General features: G+C 36.5%; 1 protein-coding gene across 12 annotated transcripts in view; it reads right to left on the bottom strand.

Moving 5' to 3' along the window:
- The window catches only part of TXK (TXK tyrosine kinase), a 56,565-nt gene that overhangs the window by 21,903 nt on the left and 12,410 nt on the right, over window positions 1-22,252 (bottom strand). For 9 of the 12 annotated variants that reach the window (XR_014061438.1, XR_014061471.1, XR_014061487.1 and 6 more), the window contains exons 2-6: window positions 19,028-19,082; window positions 17,921-18,023; window positions 17,026-17,231; window positions 13,178-13,243; window positions 6,531-6,585 (exon numbers count right to left, since the gene is read on the bottom strand). Coding sequence is in view for 8 of the 12 variants with exons in the window: in XM_081517319.1 (XP_081373445.1) it covers window positions 6,531-6,585; window positions 13,178-13,243; window positions 17,026-17,231; window positions 17,921-18,023; window positions 19,028-19,082 (485 nt within the window). In the remaining 4 variants the exon portion in view is untranslated. Of the gene's footprint in view, window positions 1-6,530; window positions 6,586-13,177; window positions 13,244-17,025; window positions 17,232-17,920; window positions 18,024-19,027; window positions 19,099-22,252 lie in introns of those variants that run through there. The other 3 variants (XM_081517439.1, XM_081517702.1, XM_081517548.1) reach the window with 2 other exon arrangements.

Below are 22,252 nucleotides of genomic sequence, written 5' to 3'. Positions count from 1 at the left end.
AAAGGAATCAAACTGGGCTACTTTCTCCCACAACGTACCAAAATAAACTCAAAGTGGCTTAAAGACTTAAATGTAAGACCTGAAATCATCGAAATCCTAGAAAAGAACATGGGCAGTATGCTCTCTGACATTGGTCTTAGCAACATTTTTTTGGATTTGTCTTCTCAGGCAAAGGAAATGAAAGCAAAAATGAACAAGATTACGTTAAACTAAAAAACTTCTATATAGTGAAAGAAACGATCAACAAAATGAAAAGGCAGCCTACTAAATGGGAATAGATATTTACAAAAGATATATCTGATCAGGGGATAGTACCTAAAATATACAAAGAACTCATACAACTCAACATCAAAAAACAAACAATTCTGTTTAAAAATGGGCAGAGGACCTGAACAGACATTTTTCCAAAGAAAATGTATAGACGGCAAACAGACCCATGAAAAGATGCTCAACACCACTAATTATCAGGGAAATGCAAATCAAAACCACTTTGAGATATCACCTCACACCTGTTAGAATGGCTGTCATCAAAAAGACAAGTGTTGCCAAGGATTGAAGAAAGAGAACCCTTGTGTATTCTTGGTGGGATTACAAATTGGTGCAGCCACTATGGAAAATAGCATGAAGATTTCTCAAATAGAACCACCATATGGTCCAGCAATTCTACTTCTGGGTATTCACCCAAAGAAAACAAAAACATTAATTTGAAAAGATACATGTTCATAGCAGCATTATTTACAATAGTCAAGATATGGAAGCAACCTAAGAGTCCATTGATAGATGAATGAATAAAGATGTGGTATACATATACAATGGAATATTACTTAGCCATAAAAAATAATGAAATCTTGCCATTTGTGACAATATGGACAGACCTAGAGGGTGTTATGCTAAGTGAAATAAACCAGACCAAAAAGGACAAATACCATATGATCTCACCTATGTGTAATCTAAAAAGCAAAGCAAACAAAACAAAAAAAGACTCATAGATACAGAGAACAAATGGGTGGTTGCCCGATGGCAGGGGGTGGTAGGGAGCATGAACTAGGTGAAGGGGATTGAATTACAAACCTCCTGTTAGAAAATAAATAAGCCACAGGGATGTAATATACAACATAAAAAATATGGTCAATAATATTGTAGTAATTTTGTATGGGGACAAATGGTGACTAGATCTACAGTGATCATTTCATAATGTATGCAAATATCAAATCACTATGCAGTACACCTGAAACTAATACAATATTCTATGTCAACCATGTTTCAATAAAAAAGGAAATTCAAGTACAAATGAAAAAATCTAGAATATGAACACACTACTTATTAGGACCTCTGCTATATAGTTCAGGCAATACTCAGAAATAAATTCACAGTCTTATTATATCAATAAATGAGAAGAATACAAAATAAACATATCCAACTCAAGAAGTTAGGTTAAGAATTATAAAATAAACTCAGGTAAAGTAGAAGAAAAGACCTAATAAAGGCAAAAGCAGAAAATAATATATTATAAAAACAAAAATATAATATAGCTAGTAATTACACTCAAAGTCTGGTTGACTAGGGGAAAACAATAAAATAGGTAACCTACTAGTTAACCTAATCAATAAATAGTGGAGGAAATCTGTTAAAAATGTCACAAGGATTCAGAAAAAAATTAAAGAATCTTCTTGGCTCTATATAATATATTTGAAAACTTGAATAAAATGGACAGTTAGCTAGTAAAACATAAAATCTGTCAAAATTGATTTCAGAAAAGCTAGAAATCTTAATGGATCTAAGAAATTGAAAAGTGGATAAGGTTTTAAAAGAGCTTCAACATTAAAAAGCACTACTGTTACATTGTAATGTTACTAAATCTTTAAAAAATGGTAGATAGATCAATTAAATAATTCCAGAGCATATGAAAAGAAAAAATCTTCCAGATCATACAAAGTAGGCTCAACATCCATACCATAACATAGCAAAGATTGTGCACAATAGGGAAAACTACCAACCAGTCTTCACTCATGTCAATGCAAAAACCTTAACTAAATATTAACAAACCGAATCCAGTAGCATAACAAAAGAATAATACACCATAAGCAAGAGGGATTACATACAGGAATGTAAAAGTAATGTAACATTAGGAATTTTATTGATATGATTCAACATTTAATAGATCTGAGAAGAAAAATCTCACGAACATCTCCATAGATGTTGAAGAAGCACTTGTCAATTTCTATTATCAAGTTTTTTTATTCTTTATAAAATGGAAATATATGTGTTAGCACAATAACCTTTATTTACTTTGGTCCCAAGTCCAGCATCATGCTTTATGTGGAAATCATTCTAACTAAAATTAGGAAAAAAGAAATGCCCACTGTCAGCACTGGTATTTAAAACTGTTCTGAGAAACTAGCCAGTGCCATTAAATGAGGCAGAAATTAGAACCTTGAATTAAAATTGTAAAAGAGGGTTGAAATAATCAGTTTGCTACTGCCAAGATTATGTACCTAAACCTAAGAGCATCAACTGAAAAACTACTACAAAAAAATATTTGAGCCACACTCGCCTTCCGTAATGGCCCATACTCTGTGGAGTGTGTCTCTCTCTAAATAAATCCACTTCTTACCTATCAAAAAAAAACTTTGAATTCATCAAAGTCATCTGCTACAAAATTAATTCATAGAAATCAAGAGATTTCAAAAGTAAAAATAAAAAGATATGCCCATTTATAATAGAAACAAAAAGATAAATTATTTTAATATAAATTAAAAAATACATGTGCAAGAGTTAAATGAAGAAAACCTTAAAATTCTCCTGAAAAATACAAAAGCATTTGCTTTTTCTAATTAGGTCTTTTATCCATCTAATATCAATTTTTGCTTGAGGTTTGGGTCTAATTTTGATTTTTTCTATGTGAATAATTAATATATAGGTCCTGGAGCAAACTGGTCCCCAAATCCCATTGATTTATAATGCATAAATAATTTTCCCTAAATTCATCTGTAAATTTAATGCAACCAACAGGAAGTTTTCTTAAACAAGGCAAAATAATCCTGAAGTTCATACAGACAAAACATATATTTTCAGAAAGTTTCTTAAAAAGGGAGACTAGCCAGAGAAAAGCTTCATTGTTTAAAACAGTAAAATGTACTTTGCTGTCCAGCAGAAACTAACCCAGCATTGTAAAGTAACTATACTCTAATAAAAATTTTAAAAATAAGTAAGTTAAAAAAATTGACAGCTGTATCAATATCTCCAATGTTAAGATAACTGGGTGCCACCTACTGCTTGATTTCTGCAGCTACTAACCTTACATATTCAAAATTGCTACTATTAATAAAGCCCAGGTTTTAAAAACTGCATTTTTGGAAACAGCTTTTTTGTTGATATGTTTATAGTGGCAGAATAAGATCATAAAAAGAATGCATATGATATCAAAATTAGTATGAAAATAGCCACATGCCCCTTAAATATGAAAAACAGACCAATCATTTTTCACTGCAAATGCAGATTTCTGCCTCCCTTAGATTTCACCAAAATCTCAAGGGAACATCTATGTAACTGGAATGTACAAAAACTCACTATACAGTCAACAGGCTAGTCAAAACTAGGGCTTAATTATAATCCACGATGAGTGTACAGCAAGTGGTTTGTTCAAAACTTCCATTTACTTATTCAAAGTGGTCAAAGTGCAGAAGGCAGTAACGTATTTTTTCTCTTTCTTGAAAGGGTAGATGTGGTCTTTGCCAGACTATTTTATGAAACTTTAACTAACCTTCAAGAAACAAATAACATCTATCTGATATAAACAATTCCAGAGATTAGAAAAAGAGATTAAAAACCCCACATTCCAACTCCTTTTATGATGCTAGGCTAACCTTTATACCAAAACCAGACAAAGAGAACAGAAAATTAGAAGCCAGGCTCACTTTGAACTTAACAGGAAAAATGCTAAATTGAGGAAAGCCAAACTAGAAATATATATTTTAAATGACTCATAACCAAATAAAATTTAAACCAAGCATATTTTTAAAAATAAAAATTGGAAAATATATAAATTATACAAATATTTTAAGATATATAGGAAAAATATGTATGTATTTAAAACATCATACATACATTCTTCAGACAGATTAAAGACCTAAATGTGAAAGCACATCTTTAAAACATTTAAAGAAAAATATAAAATTCCTTTATTACCTCGGAAGAGAGAGGAATCTCTTATAGTAACTAAAACAAAACAAAAAGCAGGTATCATAAAGGAAAATATTGAGAGATTTGACGTTAACATTTAAAATGTTTGTATACGACAATAGTCTAAAGTTTACAAAAAGCCAGAAATCCAAAAAATATCATTGTGCCAAAAGATTGGTATTGAGAATATATTTCTTAAGTATAATACATATGGATCAGTATAAAAAACCAAACACTATAGAAAAATGAGCAAAGGATATTAACAGGCATGTAACAGCAGAGGAAGCACAACTGGTCAAAGACACATGAAAAGTTACTTCAATTGAACTGTTTACCAAGGAAATGTACATTTTAAAATATAGAATTTTTCACTCAATGAATTGGGGAAAAAAGTGTGAAACTACCCGCTGTTAGTAAGAATGTGAGTATTAATCACTCAGTCGTGTCTGACTCTTTGCAACCCCATGGATTGTAGCCTGCCAGGCTCCTCTGCCCATGGGATTTCCCAGGCAAGAATACTGGAACAAGTTGCCATGCCTTCCTCCAGGGGATCTTCCCAACCCAGGGATCAAACCCAGGTCTCCTGCATTACAGGCAGATCCCTTACCATCTGAGCCATGAGGAAAGCCCGTGTAGGAAACCAGTTTTTTCACTCCCTGTAAGAGTATAAATTGGTCTAAGTATCTGAATCCTGATTTGAATACACAGTATCTAGTAATGTTAAGTCTGCACATATCCTTTGACCAGATAATTCCATTTTGGAGTGTAATTGAAAGAACCCCTTGCCCTTGTATACAAGATGACATGCACAAGAATGTTCTTTGCAGCACTGTTTGTAAGAGCAAAAAAATTAGAAATGATTAGAATGTTTACCTACAGTAAAACTGATACATATTGATATACTCATAATGAAATAGTATACAATAGTTGAAGGTATGTGTTTGATCTATGTGTATGCCTATGAATTAAATGGAAAATAAAATGTTTGGTTAAAAAATCAACATACATGTGCCCTCCTCGACATCAAATATTAAAACACATAAAATAGCACTATAGGTTATTTATGCACATACATGTGATAAAAGTATAAACCCATGGACAAAATGGGAACGTGCCCCTCTATTGTGGTTGCCTCTGAGAAGTGAGGACCAAAAAGATAAGGGAGAGGGTGGGCCTCAACAGTTTCTGTAATGTCTTATTTTATTAAAGAATGTTATGATCAGTGCTACTATTTGTGATATCTGGGTTGTGGGTATGGAGGTTTTGCTACAAAATGCCCCATTCTACTCTTGGTAGGGAGGTCAGATTCTTACTCTGTTCTGGCTTCCTCTCAGATGCAGAACCTCATGTAGAACCTGCCCAGCCCAGGGATCCGGACCATATTGCCTGTGACAAGCTTGCTTTCCGTGGACCGAATTGTCCACTTCCTTTCTCCAGGTCTGCCTGCCTATCACCACATCTTCCTTGTCCGTTCTGAACCAACTAATATATAATGTCACCATGCCAGGCAGATATCACATTTGCTGCCATGCTCCCTTTTCTTGTAGCCAATGAGACCGGGCTGGACCTCCAACCTCCATCCCCGCCAGCCCCTGAGAGGTCTGTGTTCCCCATACTCAGCCTATTGCCCAACTACTAACTGGATCTTCCCTGTGTCATAGCTCATTACTGGCACTGAGTTTTGAGTTATAGAACTGATTTTTTTCTCACTCATATTACTAGATTTCCTCAACATCCGACTTCAGGTCATAATGACACGCATGCTTCTCAGCTACTTTCTAGTTTTGACTATGCATTTACCCACAGCTGATACTTACCGTCAGTTGGAAATTTAAACTATACTCAGTTTTGTTTTGTTTTGATCTAAATGAGCAGTTTTGATCTAAGTTTGATATTTTGGCTGCTCCACTCTTCCTTTTGTTCCTAAAGAATGAAAGTGCAGCTGCATGTATTTTTCTGTATCTGTGCTTTTTATGAGTCTAAGCTAAGCTCAGGAGGACAGAGTAGCTATTGGACTGACATTGATGCAAATGTACACAGGCAATTCAAATAGAGACCCTTCTGACAGAATGCACTTTGGAGTGAATGAAACAGTTTTGGTATGTTAGAGATGAAATCATTCCAGGAGAAGGATACGTGAAATTGTGGTGAAAATCAATGGAAAATATGATTTGATACAAATTAATCTAGTTTATAATTTAACAGAAAATGCAGTAGCAGTGAAGTTGTAATAATAATTTAGAACTAAAAAAAATCAGGAAGTAACAAAACATTTTAGCTGAGTATTTATAATTCACCTCTCTCAGAAATTTTGAAACTATCCACAAAATTATTCATGAATAAATTACCTCTTGTCTCAAAAGATGTTCTGCCTGATTTCTAGTAATATTCCTATGGTACCACCTGCAAAAGCAATAAAATTAATTTTTAAATGTTATATATCATTTATTTCCAGAAAAAAAACCTGTTCCATTTCCTTCATTTTAAAAAACACACTCCAGAACTAATTTTATAAATGGACTGATTAATTCACATAAACAATAATGTACTATGATAATATATCAATTGATTTATTTAACAGTTATATTAATTGCAAACCAGTATCTCATTTCCTATCATATTTCAACTTTCTGAAACACACTTGGTTTAACACACTTAATTTTGAATGGTTTAACTCTCTGAAAATTTCCATGAAATGTATGTGGTTAAAAAGTCATCATCTTCAATAAACACTTTTCTGAGCTTTGGTTAAACTCAACTAAAACATACCCATTTCTTTTCCCTCAGGAATATCTTATTTGCATGCTTTTACATGTGCCGTTACCTTTCCAAACTTAAAACTCACACTGACATATCTGATTCTCCTAAATATGTTGTTGTTGCTATTCAGTTGCTAAGTCATGTCCAACTCTTTTGCGACCCCATGGGCTGTAGCTCACTGGACTACTCTGTCCTTGGGATTTCCCAGGCAAGAATACTGGAGTGGGTTGCCATTTCCTTCTCCAGGGGATCTTCCCCAGACAGGGGTTGACTCATGGCTCCTGCATTAGCAGGCAAATTCTTTACCACCGAACCACCTGGGAAGCTCCAAAGTATGTCATCTTATAGTAAAGTCAGTAATTTAATAGAGTAAATGGAACAACCAATATACAAATCACCCCACCCCAAACCCTCCTGGGCCTCATATTCTCCTCACTCTTCCCTTACTCACTGAACTTCCATCACATTGGAATTCTTTCCTGGCTGAAATTCACCAAGCCCTTTTCTGCCTCCAGCCTTCCTGTTATCTCTGCATGAAACATGTCATTAAACGACCTTAAAATATCAGAGGTTCACACAGTAATCATAATTAATGAACACTGTAATTTAAACATATGGTATGGTTTGGGGACTTCCCTGGAAGTTCAGTGGTTAAGACTTCATCTTCCAATAAAAAGGATGTATGGGTTTGATCCTTGATCTGGGAGCTAAGCTCTCACATACTTCAGGGCCAAAAGACCAAAAACAAGACAGAAGCAATACTGTGACAAATTCAGTAAAGATTTTTTTAAAAATGAAAAAAAAATGGTCCACATAAAAAATCTTTAATAAAAACTTTTTTAAATTTTTTTTTAAAAATAATTAAACATATGGTTTGATGTGACAGCACCTAAGCAGTAAGCAAATGTTGTACAGGAAAGAGAGAGGAAACAACGGTAGAACAATGGAGAGGAAAAGAAAAATGGAAACACTTTCATTTCAAAACAAGATTTTAAAAAGAAGTTAATCTAATATTACCAGAAATACTATTTTTGTGGACAGCGGAAGAAAGAGTGTGTGTATAACCAGGCATTAAGTCAAGTGGGGGAGCCCAGTGGTGGCTGAATGAGACTCATACCTGCCTGGGACAATGGAACCTATCTCCTCATGTGGACTTCCCCTAACCTTCTATAGTAGAAAGCTGCCACTAACTAGCATGGCCAGGTTTTTAAAATATTAATATTAATGTGCTCAAATTGAAAATGGTCTTTTAAAAAGATGAACCACAGAGAACAGGGGATGATTACAGATGATTCTAGTCAAAGTCATATAACTACTTGTTGTTAATAGGAACAAGAGTAACTGTGAATTTAAACTATGCCTATCATTCAGTACTTGTGAATGAATATTCATGTTGTAGGAGGGAATTTCAAGATGAGTCTGAGACCTCTTGTTGTAGAAAGAAGAAATTCTTTCAAAATAAATGAGGCAGAGTTAAATTCACAGGGGACCAGTTTAAAGAGGCCCCCATACTGGCTAAGTTATGAAATATGAGTGCTAAAAAGAGACTAATGATTATAGCTCACTGAAATAGACTGAAGTTGTAAAAAGAGAAGACTACAGAATAACACTCAAAAAGGGAGGAATTAACACAAACTAATTTTTTTTCTAAATAATGTTTCTTTACCTGCTATCATGTTGGTATTAATTTTGTTGTTTTGTACTTATTTATTATAGTGATAAATAAAATATATATAAATTAAAAATCTATCCATGTGGAAGTCATTCTCAGAATGACTTCAAAGTAGTAACAAAAGAACCAGATAGAAGTATATGATGAATTTAAGATCAATTAAAATAAGGCAGAATTCCATCTGCATTACAATAATGATAAGTAAAAGGCAGCAAAAGGATAAATGTAATTTAGAGGAGGCTGAAGCATGGTATTTCAGAATTTCAACTATTTAAATAAGATGATAAAAGGTAGAAGAGTTTTTTGTTTTGTGTTTTTCAAATATGTAAGGCTGCAACTTCTTTATTGAGACAACACTGATTATAAAACTAATATTGAATGATGTCAGTAGAAGCCCCAATACACATGATTGGGGTGGGGATTCTATTAATACATTTTTAAAAATCTGCTACATCTAACTGTGGTTGAGTACAACCATCACATATGGAACATATATATAAGCCTCCCATGTGCCAGTCTTAGATTTCTAATCAGTAAAGAACAGTATTGTGGCTTTGAGTTTTAGACCTGGAAACCCTATTAGATCTGAGAAGGTTAATTTGCTTCACTTGGTGACTTTCTGACCCTGAGAAGATTAAGCATTTAGTGTAGAGAAAATGAGATAAGTCAGAGACTATACATCCATAGCTCAGGCTAATCAATGTCTGCTATTTAAAATATCAAAAATTTTAAGAGAATCTGGCATATCAAGTTTTTGTCTTTGCTTTAAGATTTATAACTAACCTTCAACTTGTTTACCAGCTGAGCCACAAGGGAAGCCCCTGATAGCTCAGTTGGTAAAGAATACGCCTGCAATGCAGGAGACCCCAGTTCAATTCCTGGGTGGGGAAGATCTGCTGGAAAAAGAATAGGCTACCTACTCCAGTATTCTTGGGATTCCCTGAGACCTGGCTTTGATCCCTGGGTTGGGAAGATCCTCCAGAGTAAGGGAAAGGCTACCCACTCCAATATTCTGGCCTAGAGAATTCCATGGACTATAAAGAGTTGGACACAACTGAGCGAATTTCACTTCACACTTCAACTTGATATTTGAAGTTTGAGAATAACTAATTTTTAAAATGATATTCACATGGTTAAAAGAACTCAATTCACATTATGTTTAATTAAACATTTATGTTTAATTTATTACATTTCCAGGATCATGTAAGGACTTACAAGGGGGTATTACAATTTCAAATTTGCCCTGTAAGGCATGTCCTTTATAAAGAAAACTGAATTTATTCAGTTTTTTAATGCAAGTTAAATGTTTCAGGAAACTTAATTAACCATGTTTGTAAATAGGATGGATTGTTTAAGGATATTTTTATGTCGAATATGAATTTAGGTGATTGTTCTTGTTTTTTAGATTTATAAATAGTATATCATAAGGTTTAAAAGTTCAATTTGAAGGCTTACTGAAAACAAAGTTTTTTCATTGTAATGTTGATAATTTGGATATTAATTTCAAACCAAAGTAGCCATAAACATTTCTCTGTATAAAGGTTCCCCAGAGATGTCAGAAGCCCACGTGGACAGCATTCCTTCTTCCATCAGCCCTCTATTTCCCCCTTTCTCCTTTAGGCCTCAAGTCATGTCCTCAGAAAGGTCTTCCCCACTCAACACGCTCATTTCAATTATACTCCCTCCCCTCTTGTTTCCTTCCTGTGCCCCATACTATTCCTTCATAACACCGCAATTTAAAATGATGTGTCTATTTGTGAATTCAGGGTTGCTTAGTGTCTATTTCCTTGTGAAGCTGTAAGTTCCATGAAAACCAGGACTCCTGTGTATTCTGTATTGTGTTTCCACTGCTCATAACAGCTAACATCTAATATTATCCTAAGTACATAATGATAAAGATCGAACAAATGAAGTGGAGGACTGAAGTAACTCTGAATGTAGTGTACCAGTTATACTAGGCAAGGTGGACAAAACTGTAAACATCCTTCTTGTTTCACAGTTCAAGGAAATAATCATAACTTCTAGAATGTATTGAAGAGCTACTACGTACCGAATGAGACAGGCATTATTGTCCCCAGGGTTCAGATCATTCAGAGGTTTAAAGACATTAGGTAACTTTGCTCAGAGCTGAACCGTTAGTCAGGCATGATGCCAGGATTTGAACTCAGATTTCTCTGATTTCTAAGCCCATACTACTGCACTTCAACGTGGGACAGTAATTTCTGTACAGTCAGTAGAATGGTGCTTGGCACACAGTAAGTGGTTGATCAATTTTAGTGATTTATATTGATGATCTATATTTTAATAACCTTCTTGAAACCATAATAAAATTAAAAATTAGTCTTTTCATAGAGTCATTATAAAAGAAGACTTACAGAAACATAAATCCAGGCTAAGGAAATGAGATGATTGTCTAACATCAGAGTGGTTTAATCTGTGATTCAGTATCTGCAGTATAAACAAGTTGTTAAAGCCAGACACTAAGGCTGGTCTAAACAGGGGAAGCAACAGCACCTCAATTCATAATAGAAGGAAGAAAAGTAGCCCTGCTGATAACTGAGCATCCACTTGCTAACCACCCGGCACTGTGTTAGGTACCTTCACACAGGTCTCCTTTAATCTCCAGGAAAATCCAAACTGAAGTTAGAATATGGTGATAAAACCATCTTATTTTTTCTGGTTTTTCTTAGCAGGCGATTTTCAAACAAAATTTTCCCTGACCTGGTCTTCAAAGAGACCTGTTTGTGCTGAGCAGCTTCAGCTGGGGCCAGTGGTGAGTTCCCCCCGCCCATTCCCTACCCCCAACTCCATGCATGGGGCATGCCTGAGCAACTGTAGAGACTTGTGGGGCTATTTGCTAAGGAAGGTGGGGTCAGCCACCTGGGGGCTTTGAGTGGAGACAGGAATTTCAGGGCAGAGCTAAATGACACAGGTCAAGAGAGGGGTTATGACAAGCTAAGCAAAGGGGAGGAAGAGAGAAGAGACATGTGATGGAGCTGAGGACAGAGACTTGAGAAGGAGAATGGAAACAGCAGAAAGGTCTGGTGAGGTTATGGGTGTTGTCAGTGACGGATATGCTGAGTCTGAAGTTTCCCAGGTGGCACGAGTGGTAACGAACCTGCCTGTCAATGCAGGAGATGTCATAGATGTAGGTTCTATTCCTGGGTTGGGAAGATACCCTGGAGGAGGGCATGGCAACCCACTACAGTATTCTTGCCTGGAGAATCCCATGAACAGAGGAGCTTGGCGAGCTAAAGTTCATAGGGTCTCACAGAGTCAGACATGACTGAAGCGACTTGGCAGGCAGGCAGGCAGGCATGCTGAGTCTGGCCTACAAATGAGCTTCAACGAGCAGCAAGGCAGTCCAAGGCCGAGTTCTCTTTGCCTGGTTCTCAGGGAAGCACCTGTTCTAATGCCTCAACTCACATCACCTATTACAACCTACTAGAACATATGCTAATTGCAAAACCAGTATCTAAGTGGGGGGAGGGCACCCAAGTGCTCAAACTGCAAACCTAAATTTATAAAAGACTAGGAAATCAACCCTGAATACTCTTTGGAAGGACTGATGCTGAAGTTCCAATACTTTGGCCACCTGATGAGAACAGCTGATTCATTGGAAAAGACCATGATGCTGGGAAAGATTGAAGGCAGGAGGAGAAAGGGGCAACAGAGGATGAGATGGTTGGATGGCATCACCAACTCAATGGACATGAACTTGGGCAAAGTCTGGGAGGGACAGGGAAGCCTGCCAAGCTGCAATCCCAGGGGTCCCAAAGAGTTGGACATGATTTGGTAACTAACTGTACAACAACGAGGGCCACTCCTAGCCCTGTCACTCTCTATCTATACATTAATATCTCAACCTTAGTTTCTGATCTGTAGGTTGAGGGGTTAAATAGTGATTGCTAATGTTTCTATCTTCTTAATCTGTTAATATAGTGTAACAAGAATGCATTTCTAAGCAAAACTCTAGTGAACATATCAAAAGTTCTTCTGAACTATATAGCATTAGCCTATTTCTCATCTTAGTGATTTCTAAACACTTCAAAACATGAGTCAAACTAAGTAATATGTCTGTATATTAAGTCTAACTTCATTAATGAACAATTGATGTCATTTTTTATTTTTAGTTTTTAGTGTTGGTCAAGCTGCACAGCATAGAAGATCTTAGTTCCCCAACCAAGGATGGAACTCATGCCTCCTGCAGTGGAAGTGTAGAGTTCAACCACTGCACCACCAGGGAAGTCCCCATTTTTTAAATAATAACTTTTCCACCTAGGACATGAAGTAAAACAAGTGCAAGATGAGTGTTTGGTTTCTTATAGTCATTGTTAAATTTTTCTTTAATTGGCCATACAAAACAAAAAAAAAAGTAATTTTAAGAAAAAGAAGTTTCTGAATCAGCCATTATTAAGATCAAAAATCTCTTAAGCTAAAGCTGCCAAATGTGTTACTTTCTTTTCCCTTTTCAGACCCAAAACAGTATGTATACGAATAAGTTGCCCAAATGTACCTGATTTTTATAGATTAACCATGGGACATATTTTGGAGGACACTTACTCATATATTTCTAAATTAGTTGGTTTGTTTTCGGTCACATAGTTGCTGGGAATTAAGCCTTCATTCCTACAAAGACAAAGCAAAAATCAAAATTTTGGCACATCTGTGGTATTATTGTGGCAAAGATCCCTTTAAAAAACCTCAAGGATGCAGAGGAAAATCAAATTCATTTGACTAATTAAATTGTTGAAAGAAGAAAAAAGTTTTTTCATTTCAACATTCAACTAAAATCTTTGCACAACAAATACTAAGTTTCTGATGTTTAATGTTAGTAGTTTAAGATGTTTTCTGACACAGATATCTTTGCAAATAGGAAAAGGGCCACTTAACATGATCACTGGGACATCATAGTGACTAGATTAAAAACATACCAATTGCAAAGATATTGACTTCTTTTTAATTGCTGCAGAGCATCCCACAGAATAGATATTCTAGTTTAGCCATGCCTCTATTACAACGAAGCTGTAAAGAAATACTTGAGTATGCCTTCTTGTGTTCAAGTAAGAGTATTTCTCTAAGACAGATACAAAGCGGGGAAATTGCTGGGTTGCTGATTAAATGCATCTTTTCAGTAGATACAGCAAATCGCTGTCGAAGGGCAACAATTTTCACACTCATCAGCAGGGGAGGAGTTTCTCTTTTCCTATAACTTCACCAACAAAATCTGAAATTTAAAATTATGAAAGATCTCCAAAACATATTATTGAGGAATACAAGCAAGGTACGGAGCAATGCATAAAGTATAGTCAGATTTAAGTAAATTAAATCTTCATACAATACCATATTTTTAATACATCCAAGAAAGTGCATTGAAAGTGATCTGGACAGGAAGATCATTGAAATGAATCACTAAATGAATAATGGTGCTTAGTTTTGGAAAAGAGTCTGAATTTGGAGGTGTGGTAAAGCAGAATTTGGGCACTATTTATCATGTTTGAATATTATTTTTTTTAAAAAACCTATATTCACTTATTAACTTTGAAGTTAAAAATTGGTGTTATTTCTCTTTAAGTCTGAGTCATGACAACATGCCACCGGCAAGGGTAGTTAATGATACATCCCTGAACGTACTAACTTACAGGATCACTGGGACATCATTCCTCTTTACCCACTAAAAAGTCTCCAGCATATATTGAGTCTTAATTAAGAACTGGTAAAAGAGCCAAATCATTAGGAAAACATAAAGAAAGAGGTTTGTATGTACTTCTAATGCTTAGATACTTATAACCTCAATATCTTGACAAGGATCAGAAATCACGGCCAGAATTCTCTCCCAGAAAGTAGACCTACTCCTCAGAATTCTTTCTACCCAAGACTCCAGTCTAGAATTAACAATTTATTGCAACCGGTACAAAGAAGTCTTTTTGTATCCCAGGGCCTTTTATTTTTTCTAATTTCATTCAGAAACTACTGCAATGTTTACTTCTAAAACTAGTCATTGTAGAAATATGAAAATGAGTAAGACACTGTTTCTGTTTCTATCTTAGAGCTTAATAGGAGAAAAAAAAATTCAAATTGCCAAAAAAAAAGCATAAATTATAATAAGAACTTGTATGATAGAAACTAGTATTCTTATTTACAAATAAAATTAATTAAAAACAGAACTACCATATGATCCAGCAATTCCACCTCTGGGTATTTATCGGAAGAAAATGAAAACACTAATTTAAAAGGATACATGTGCCCCCATGTTGACTGTAACACTATTTGTAATAGCCAAGATATGGAAATAACCAAGTGTCCGCTGATGGATGAATTGATAAAGAACATGTGGTACATATGATATATTACTCACCCATAAAAAGAAGAAAATTTTTGTCATTTGCAACAACACAGATGAACCTTGACAGCACTATACTAAGTGAAATAAAGACAAAAACCATGTGGTCTCACTTACATGTGAAATCTTTAAAAAAGAATGAAAAATTATAACAAACTCAAGGTACAAAGAATAGACTGGTGGCTGCCAGAGGCAAGGGTGGTTGTAGGGTGATAAAATGGGTGAAGGAGATCAAAAGGTATAAACTTCCAGTTACAAAATAAGTGAGGCTTGGGGATATGATGTATAGAATCTTGACAAGTTAATAGTACTGTATTGCATGTTTTAATTCCACAGTGATAACAGACTTCTGTAAGATTTAGGTACATTTAGACCATGAAATTTTTGCACCTGGTCTTATGTCCCTGAATATGTTCCAGTGCCTCCTAGTTTATTGTCTATCAATTCAGTTCAGTTCAGTAGCTCAGTCATGTCCAACTCTTTGCAACCCCATGAACTGCAGCACACCAGGCTTCCCTGTCCATCAACAACTCCCGGAGCTTGCTCAAACTCATGTCCATCAAGTCAGTGATGCCATCCAACCATCTCATCCTCTGTCATCCCCTTCTCCTCCCGCCTTCAATCCTTCCCAGCATCAGTGTCTTTTCCAATGAGTCAGTTCTTCGAATCAGATGGCCAAAGTATTTGGAGTTTCAGCTTCAGCATTAGTCCTTCCAATGAATATTCAGGACTGATTTCCTTTAGAATTGACTGGTTGGATCTCTTTGCAGTCCAAGGGACTCTCAAGAGTCTTCTCCAACACCACAGTTCAAAAGCATCAATTCTTCAGTGCTCAGCTTTCTTTAGAGGCCAACTGTCACATCCAGACATGACTACTGAAAAAACCATAGCTTTGACTAGACGGATCTTTGTTGGCAAAGTAATGTCTCTGCTTTTTAATGTGCTGTCTAGGTTGGTCATAGCTTTTCTTCCAAGGAGCAAGTGTCTTTTAATTTCATGGCAGAAGTCACCATCTGCAGTGATTTTGGAGCCCCCCAAAATAAAGTCTCTCAATGTTTCCATTGTTTCCCCATCTATTTGCCATGAAGTGATGGGACCGGATGCCATGATCTTCATTTTCTGAATGTTGAGTTTTAAGCCAACTTTTTACTCTCCTCTTTCACTTTCATCAAGAGGCTTTTTAGTTCTTTTAATTGCCTATAGGAACTTGAATAGAATTTGTATCCTACTGTTGTGTGAAAGTTGTATAAATTTAAATTATGTTGAATTAATTCATAGTGCTTTTCAGGTCTACTATATCCTTCTACTTCTCTGTATATTCATTCTATTAATTTTTTAGAGTTTGATATTGAAACTCTAAACATCTTAATTTACTTACTTTTAAAAAATTATAATATATATAATAGAATTATATATAACTTTGTTCTGTATTTTCCAAGTCTCCTGTAAATGTGTTACCTTATTTTCAAAATTTAAAGTTAAAAAGCATTAAAAGTAAAAAATAGTACATATTGCATGTCTGACAGTTGCTAAGACAGTAAATCATAAAAGTTCCCATTACAAGGAAAAAAAAATTGTAACTATGTATGCTGCAGAATGTTAACTAGACTTGTAGTGATTATTTCACAATAAATACAAAGAGCAAATCATTACGTTGTACACCTGCAACTAATGTAATGTTCTATGTCAATTATACCTGAGAAGAAAAAAAGGAAGGGAAAAGGGAGGAAGGAAGGGAAGGAGGGAGGGAGAAAGGAAGGAAGGAAGGGAAACAGAGAGGGTAAGTAATTTGCCCAAAAACACACAGCAGTGTGGCTACATCAGGATATAAAGACACGTGTACCTAGTTTGGAGATTCTGCCTGAAATCACAGCATTATAATCCCCATTCATACAGATGGAGAGGTGTGGGAACAGCTTCTGCTTCATTTACAAGGGAGAGTCTTAAACCTTGAGAAAATAAACAGAGTCTATTTCTCTAATAAACTAAACAGAGTCTATTTCACACTTCAGAAGTCTTCAGAGGCTGAAAGAGGAAAGATTTGGTAAAGACAAACCACCAGTCTTACCCCAAGCGGTCTCTTGCCTTCCACCAGTGAGGGTCATACTTCTCCAAGATAAGGTATTCCTCTGCTCTCTTTAAGGCTAAATCATAGGGCTCTCTGGGCAGGAAATCGTACAGTGCCTTAACGTGGATCTTCTCTTCAGAAACCTCAGAGGGTGGGAGGGGAGGCAGTGGCTTGCGTTTTGATGGTTGCCCATGGCCCCTGTTGGACTGTAAAAAACTAAGGAGTGAGTCGTGGTACTATTGTTTAAGTGATCTGAGCTAAAAAAGAATAGGGGTAGAGATATCTGCCTGCCGCCTTGTTTCTCCCAGCTAGCTGCAGTAAAGCAGAAGCCCGGGTGGTATAAACATAGGAAATGACTAACTACAGAACAGTTTTCAAATCCAGCAACACACTCTTCATTTAGTAAATTCTCAAAATCACAAATTCTCTTGCCAGCATGGCACTGAATTTTTTTCATGTCACAATTCTTAAAATTTTATTTCCTCCTTAATAATTTCACTTTAAGCATTTTTCTCCTTTGGAAAAAGGAGGGAAAAAAAGCTTTTCCCTTTAATATGCTGTAAGCTTGTGTTTGGGCTTATCAACTTCCCAAGAAAACTTATTTTCTAACACTGAACTGAAAATTAATCCCAGCCTCAAAATGGTGATAGCCAGAAGGCATTTTTTCCCCAATTTCAAATTCTGCCAAAATATTGCAGAATAGGCCATTTTTACTGGTCTTTTTTTCTTTCCCTTTCTTCTAGGCTGTTGATTCACTAAAAGTTTATTGAGAACTTATTATGTGCCAAGCATGACATTAGGTCCTGGGCAGGGTGGCAAACGGTACCTCACAAAGCACAGATCCTAAAAATGTCACCTTCCTCTACCCCTTCTCCCCCATCAAAATGATACTCACTTGTTTCTTACTTGGCAATTCACTGAACCATGGTCTGCGACGCTGTGTGTATTTTTCTGAAAGTTCTTCATCTTTGCTAAGGCTTATTTGTGTCCTCACTTGTCTGACATTGAAAAATAATCACGTTACAAAGGATTATTTTACTCTTAGCTATAAATCCACTAGACTATATAAACAAGCTAATAGTAAAGTCTCTTCCTATTTTTTATTTAGAAGACTTCCTAACTCCATTTCGTTGGGCAAGGTACTCTGGCACCTCTCAGAACTTTATTTTCCTTTTTTTAATCTAGGACTAGAGACACTAAGAGCATATAGAGTTGTTATGAATAATAAAATTGACAAAATACATGTCACGGGGGCAACATAGAGTCTGGTAATATTAAGGGCATACAATTACAATCACGATAATGAAGACCTTACTCTGTGTCAGGCAGTGTTTAACATTTCACACTCATCGCCTCATTTGGAAGTGTCTATTGTTAAAAAGTAGACATGGTGTAGCAATTAAGAACATGCGTTTGGATCCCAGATCTACCATTTTTATAGTGTGGCCTTAGGCAATGTAACCTTCCTAGGCCTCCATTTCTTCATCTGTATAATGGGGATTGTAAAAACAAACAAAAAGGGTGGTCTTGAGAGTTACTTGAGCTAAAAAAACGTAAATTTCTTAGCACAGTCTGACATATAGGACTCTCATTAAATGCTGGCTGTTACTATTACCATGGCACCCTGGATTTTTATCTTTATACATCATTTACTGGGCACCAAAGTATAAAACACATTGGTAGTTTCAGGGAGAACCTCAAATAAGACAGGATTCTTGCCCTTAAAAGGTAAAAATTACAGAGTGAGACACAGACACATAAATAGCATGCGTGAAACAAATATTAAATAGAGAACCAGGCCGCGTGCTCTGGGAACACAATGGACGGAGCAATTAAGTCCAACAGGATCGAGAAAGGACCATGGACCTGACACGTGACCTATCTCTAGCTTTAAATGAATGGCCATTCAACAGGGAGAAAATGGGAGGGGTTTCCCTGGCAGACGAACAGCAGATTCAAAGAGATGTGGAGATTCCACTGAAGAAGTTGCCCTTGGACTTACCGCTTCTGCACGGAACAGCAACAGCAGCAGCAGAACATCGACTGGATGGTATTATCTGAAAAGCAGATCATTTTCAACTCTTAGAAAGCCACGAGTCCATGATATTGGAAAGAGGAGGCTGCTGGCACTATTCCAAAAGAGGAAATCTCTGAGGGCATGGGTGATAGAAAGTATCCTATTAATAAAGCACATGCAAACCTTTACCATGCCCTTCTTCACTAGTAGAAGATGAAAGATTGTCACTAACACGAAAATAAGTTACTGGTACCCTGGCCACTGTGGTTTCCCTTCTCAGGCTCTTGTCTCTGGGTCTGGTTTCACGCATTTCCTTAGTCAGTGAATGATAAATGACCGCTGTATTCTACTTTACCTTGATCAGGGCTGATGTTGGCTGACAAATGTACCGAAGAATATGATTCCGAAAACAACATTCTCCTAGGGAATCTGCTAGTAGGGATTTTAAATTAGGTCCATCACATTTCTTCAAATATATTTTAAAATATATTTATATAAAGTAATATAAATATACTAAATATATTTATAACATTATGTAATATATTATACAATAATATAATTTAGCATGTTTATTCTATTTTTATATTTTGTGTATAAAAATACACTCACCTTTTTGGATCTCAAACTTTCTATGGATTAGTTCAAACAAACTGAATATTTAAAGAAAGCACTAACTACTTAAAAAGTCTGGGTCATTCTTATACTTCTTTTGTCAAGCTTAATATTTATTTGTTAGATTATTTGCCTATTTTCAAATCATAAATAAATTTTGAATTTATCAAAAGCTGTTTTATGTTCATAGAACCTACATTTCACAGCAGCTCTTTCTCATACTGGCCCCTGAAAATGAAGTATTATTAAGAAAGCAGAGTACATTAGACATGAGCATTAGCTTTGAGGTTAGAAAGGGCTGCAAATGAATTCTAGCTAGAGATGGGTGGGGTGCTGACTACATCTGGAATAAGTCCCTTTACTTCTCTAAGTCATTGTTTTCCTATCTGTAAAAACAAGAAAATCATACCTATCCCCTATGAAAAGCCTTAAGGGGCAGAGATTAACCTCCACCTTTGTAGGTTTGGGCAAGCTACTTAACTTTTTGTGCTTAAGTTTCCTCATCTGTAAAATGGGAATAATAGGATACTTAGCATGTAAAGCTACTGTAAGGATTAATTGAATGAGTTCATACACAACACCTAGAACAATGCCAGGTATATAGTAAGAGGGCAATCAAGATCTATTATCATTACAGCATTGTTGAAAAGATTAAATTAGATGTTTTCTCTAAAGTAAAGTTTCTCTCCTGGAACACAGAAGAGGGAGGGATACAAGCAGAAGACACCCAGTACAATCTCCCCCTCAGCATCCACTCTGTGCCCCCAGAACACAGGATACAATGGAGCCCCATCAGCTACCATATTATCACCTGCTACTGCTGCTAAGTCGCTTCAGTCGTGTCCGACTCTGTGCAACCCCATAGATGGAAGCCCACCAGGCTCTCCTGTCCCTGGGATTCTCCAGACAAGAATACTGGAGTGGGTTGCCATTTCCTTCTCCAATGCATAAAGTGAAAAGTGAAAGTGAAGTCGCTAAGTCGTGTCTGACTCCTAGCTACCCCATGGACTGCAGCCTACCAGGCTCCTCCGTCCATGGGATTTTCCAGGCAAGAGTACTGGAATGGGGTGCCATTGCCTTCTCCAATATTATCACCAGGTGATGTCAATTTGATCACACTCCCACCTGAAACCTAGTACGTTAACCACCATTAGGATTCTTACATCAGATAGAGAAAGAATCAAGGTGAAAACAAGAGTAACATAGGACATAGGTGCCACAATTCCCACCTTTATAGCTATCCTGTGTCCTAAGTTGATCATAGGTTTCCTGTTACCTTCCATTCCTTGTGCGCTCTTGCCTTCGCTAACACTTTGGTGGAAGGAGTTTTCATCTGCTGGAATTGTCCAAATGTTCATTCCTGTAGGATCTGGGTCCTCAGTTGGTCTTAATGGGATTGTTACAATTTTCTACTGACCAGGACTATTCTGAATATTAAGAGATGAAGCTAGTGGCTACTGTTGCCTCCTGAGGTGGCCCACACTCTGTGGAGTGTGTTTCTCTCTAAATAAATCCACCTCTTACCTATTACTTTGTCTCTCACTGAATTCTTTCTGTGATGAGACATTATAACTGAGCTTCATTAGGTCCTAAAACCAGATACTGAAACCCTCACCATATGGAAGAAGTTAACTTCATGCCACCCACAAGCACGTAGTCCCAGACCTGTTGGAACCAGAAGTTGATGATGCTGACTCACCACTAGCCAATCAAAAGAATGTCCACGAGCTGACCATGCCCTGCTCCTTGAACCATTCCTATAAAACTCATTACCACCTCCAGGAGAGAAACAGTTTTGAGGGCATTAGCCCACTGCAATCTAACCCCCTTGCCTGGCAAAGCAATAAAGCTATTCTTTTCTACTTCACCCCCAAGAAGGAAAGAAATGAAGCTAGTATGTCCCCTGAGTTTCCAAGTCCTCTTTGTCCTCATTGTAAATAATGAACCCAGTTTCTTCCTGGAAATTGGGATACTCATCTCAGACACATTGAGTCCTTTCTGTGCCCATCAGCTCACTGATACCAAGAATCCCACAATGGTCAGAGGGCAGTCTTAGCTCCCAAAGAAAAAGATTCTTCTCTTGGGCACTGGTATCTCCAAGCTCAACAAACACAAAAGTCACAGGGAAAGAAAATAACAATGTTCCAGTGGGTTATTAGTTGGTAAGAGGGGCCACTCCACTCTCTTCTTCCTCAGTTGCCAGACTCACGCATCCTAGCTTTATGAAGACATCACCACATTTGCTGCTGGTTTAATACATTTACTGTATCCTATAGAACATCATTCCAACTTTGCAAGATGTTGTCTCCCAGATGTCATAGGAATTGAGGCTTTTGCAGGCCGTTTAGCAACCAGAAGCCAGAGAGCTTGGAAGCGTGTTGAACTAAGCCCTACAGATTACTTTTCCAGGAGAAGAAGGAATACCAGGAAGCCAAGCTCACTAAGCCACCATGGAGGCTGGTTCCACATTTAACCATTTAACTCCTGCTGGTCATCCTTCCGGGATAGAACAGGGTGAATAAGAATAAAGAAGACACCCAGGACAGTAATCAATTATATATTGTTTCCTTTTCCTTTCACTGAAGTTGACCTTCAAAA

This window comes from Giraffa tippelskirchi, chromosome 1 (assembly GCF_054371585.1).
Source record: "Giraffa tippelskirchi isolate mGirTip1 chromosome 1, T2T-mGirTip1v1.2.pri, whole genome shotgun sequence".
Classification (NCBI taxonomy): domain Eukaryota; kingdom Metazoa; phylum Chordata; class Mammalia; order Artiodactyla; family Giraffidae; genus Giraffa; species Giraffa tippelskirchi.
Note: the sequence above shows the minus strand (reverse complement) of the source record. Positions and strands in the feature narration are given on the sequence as shown.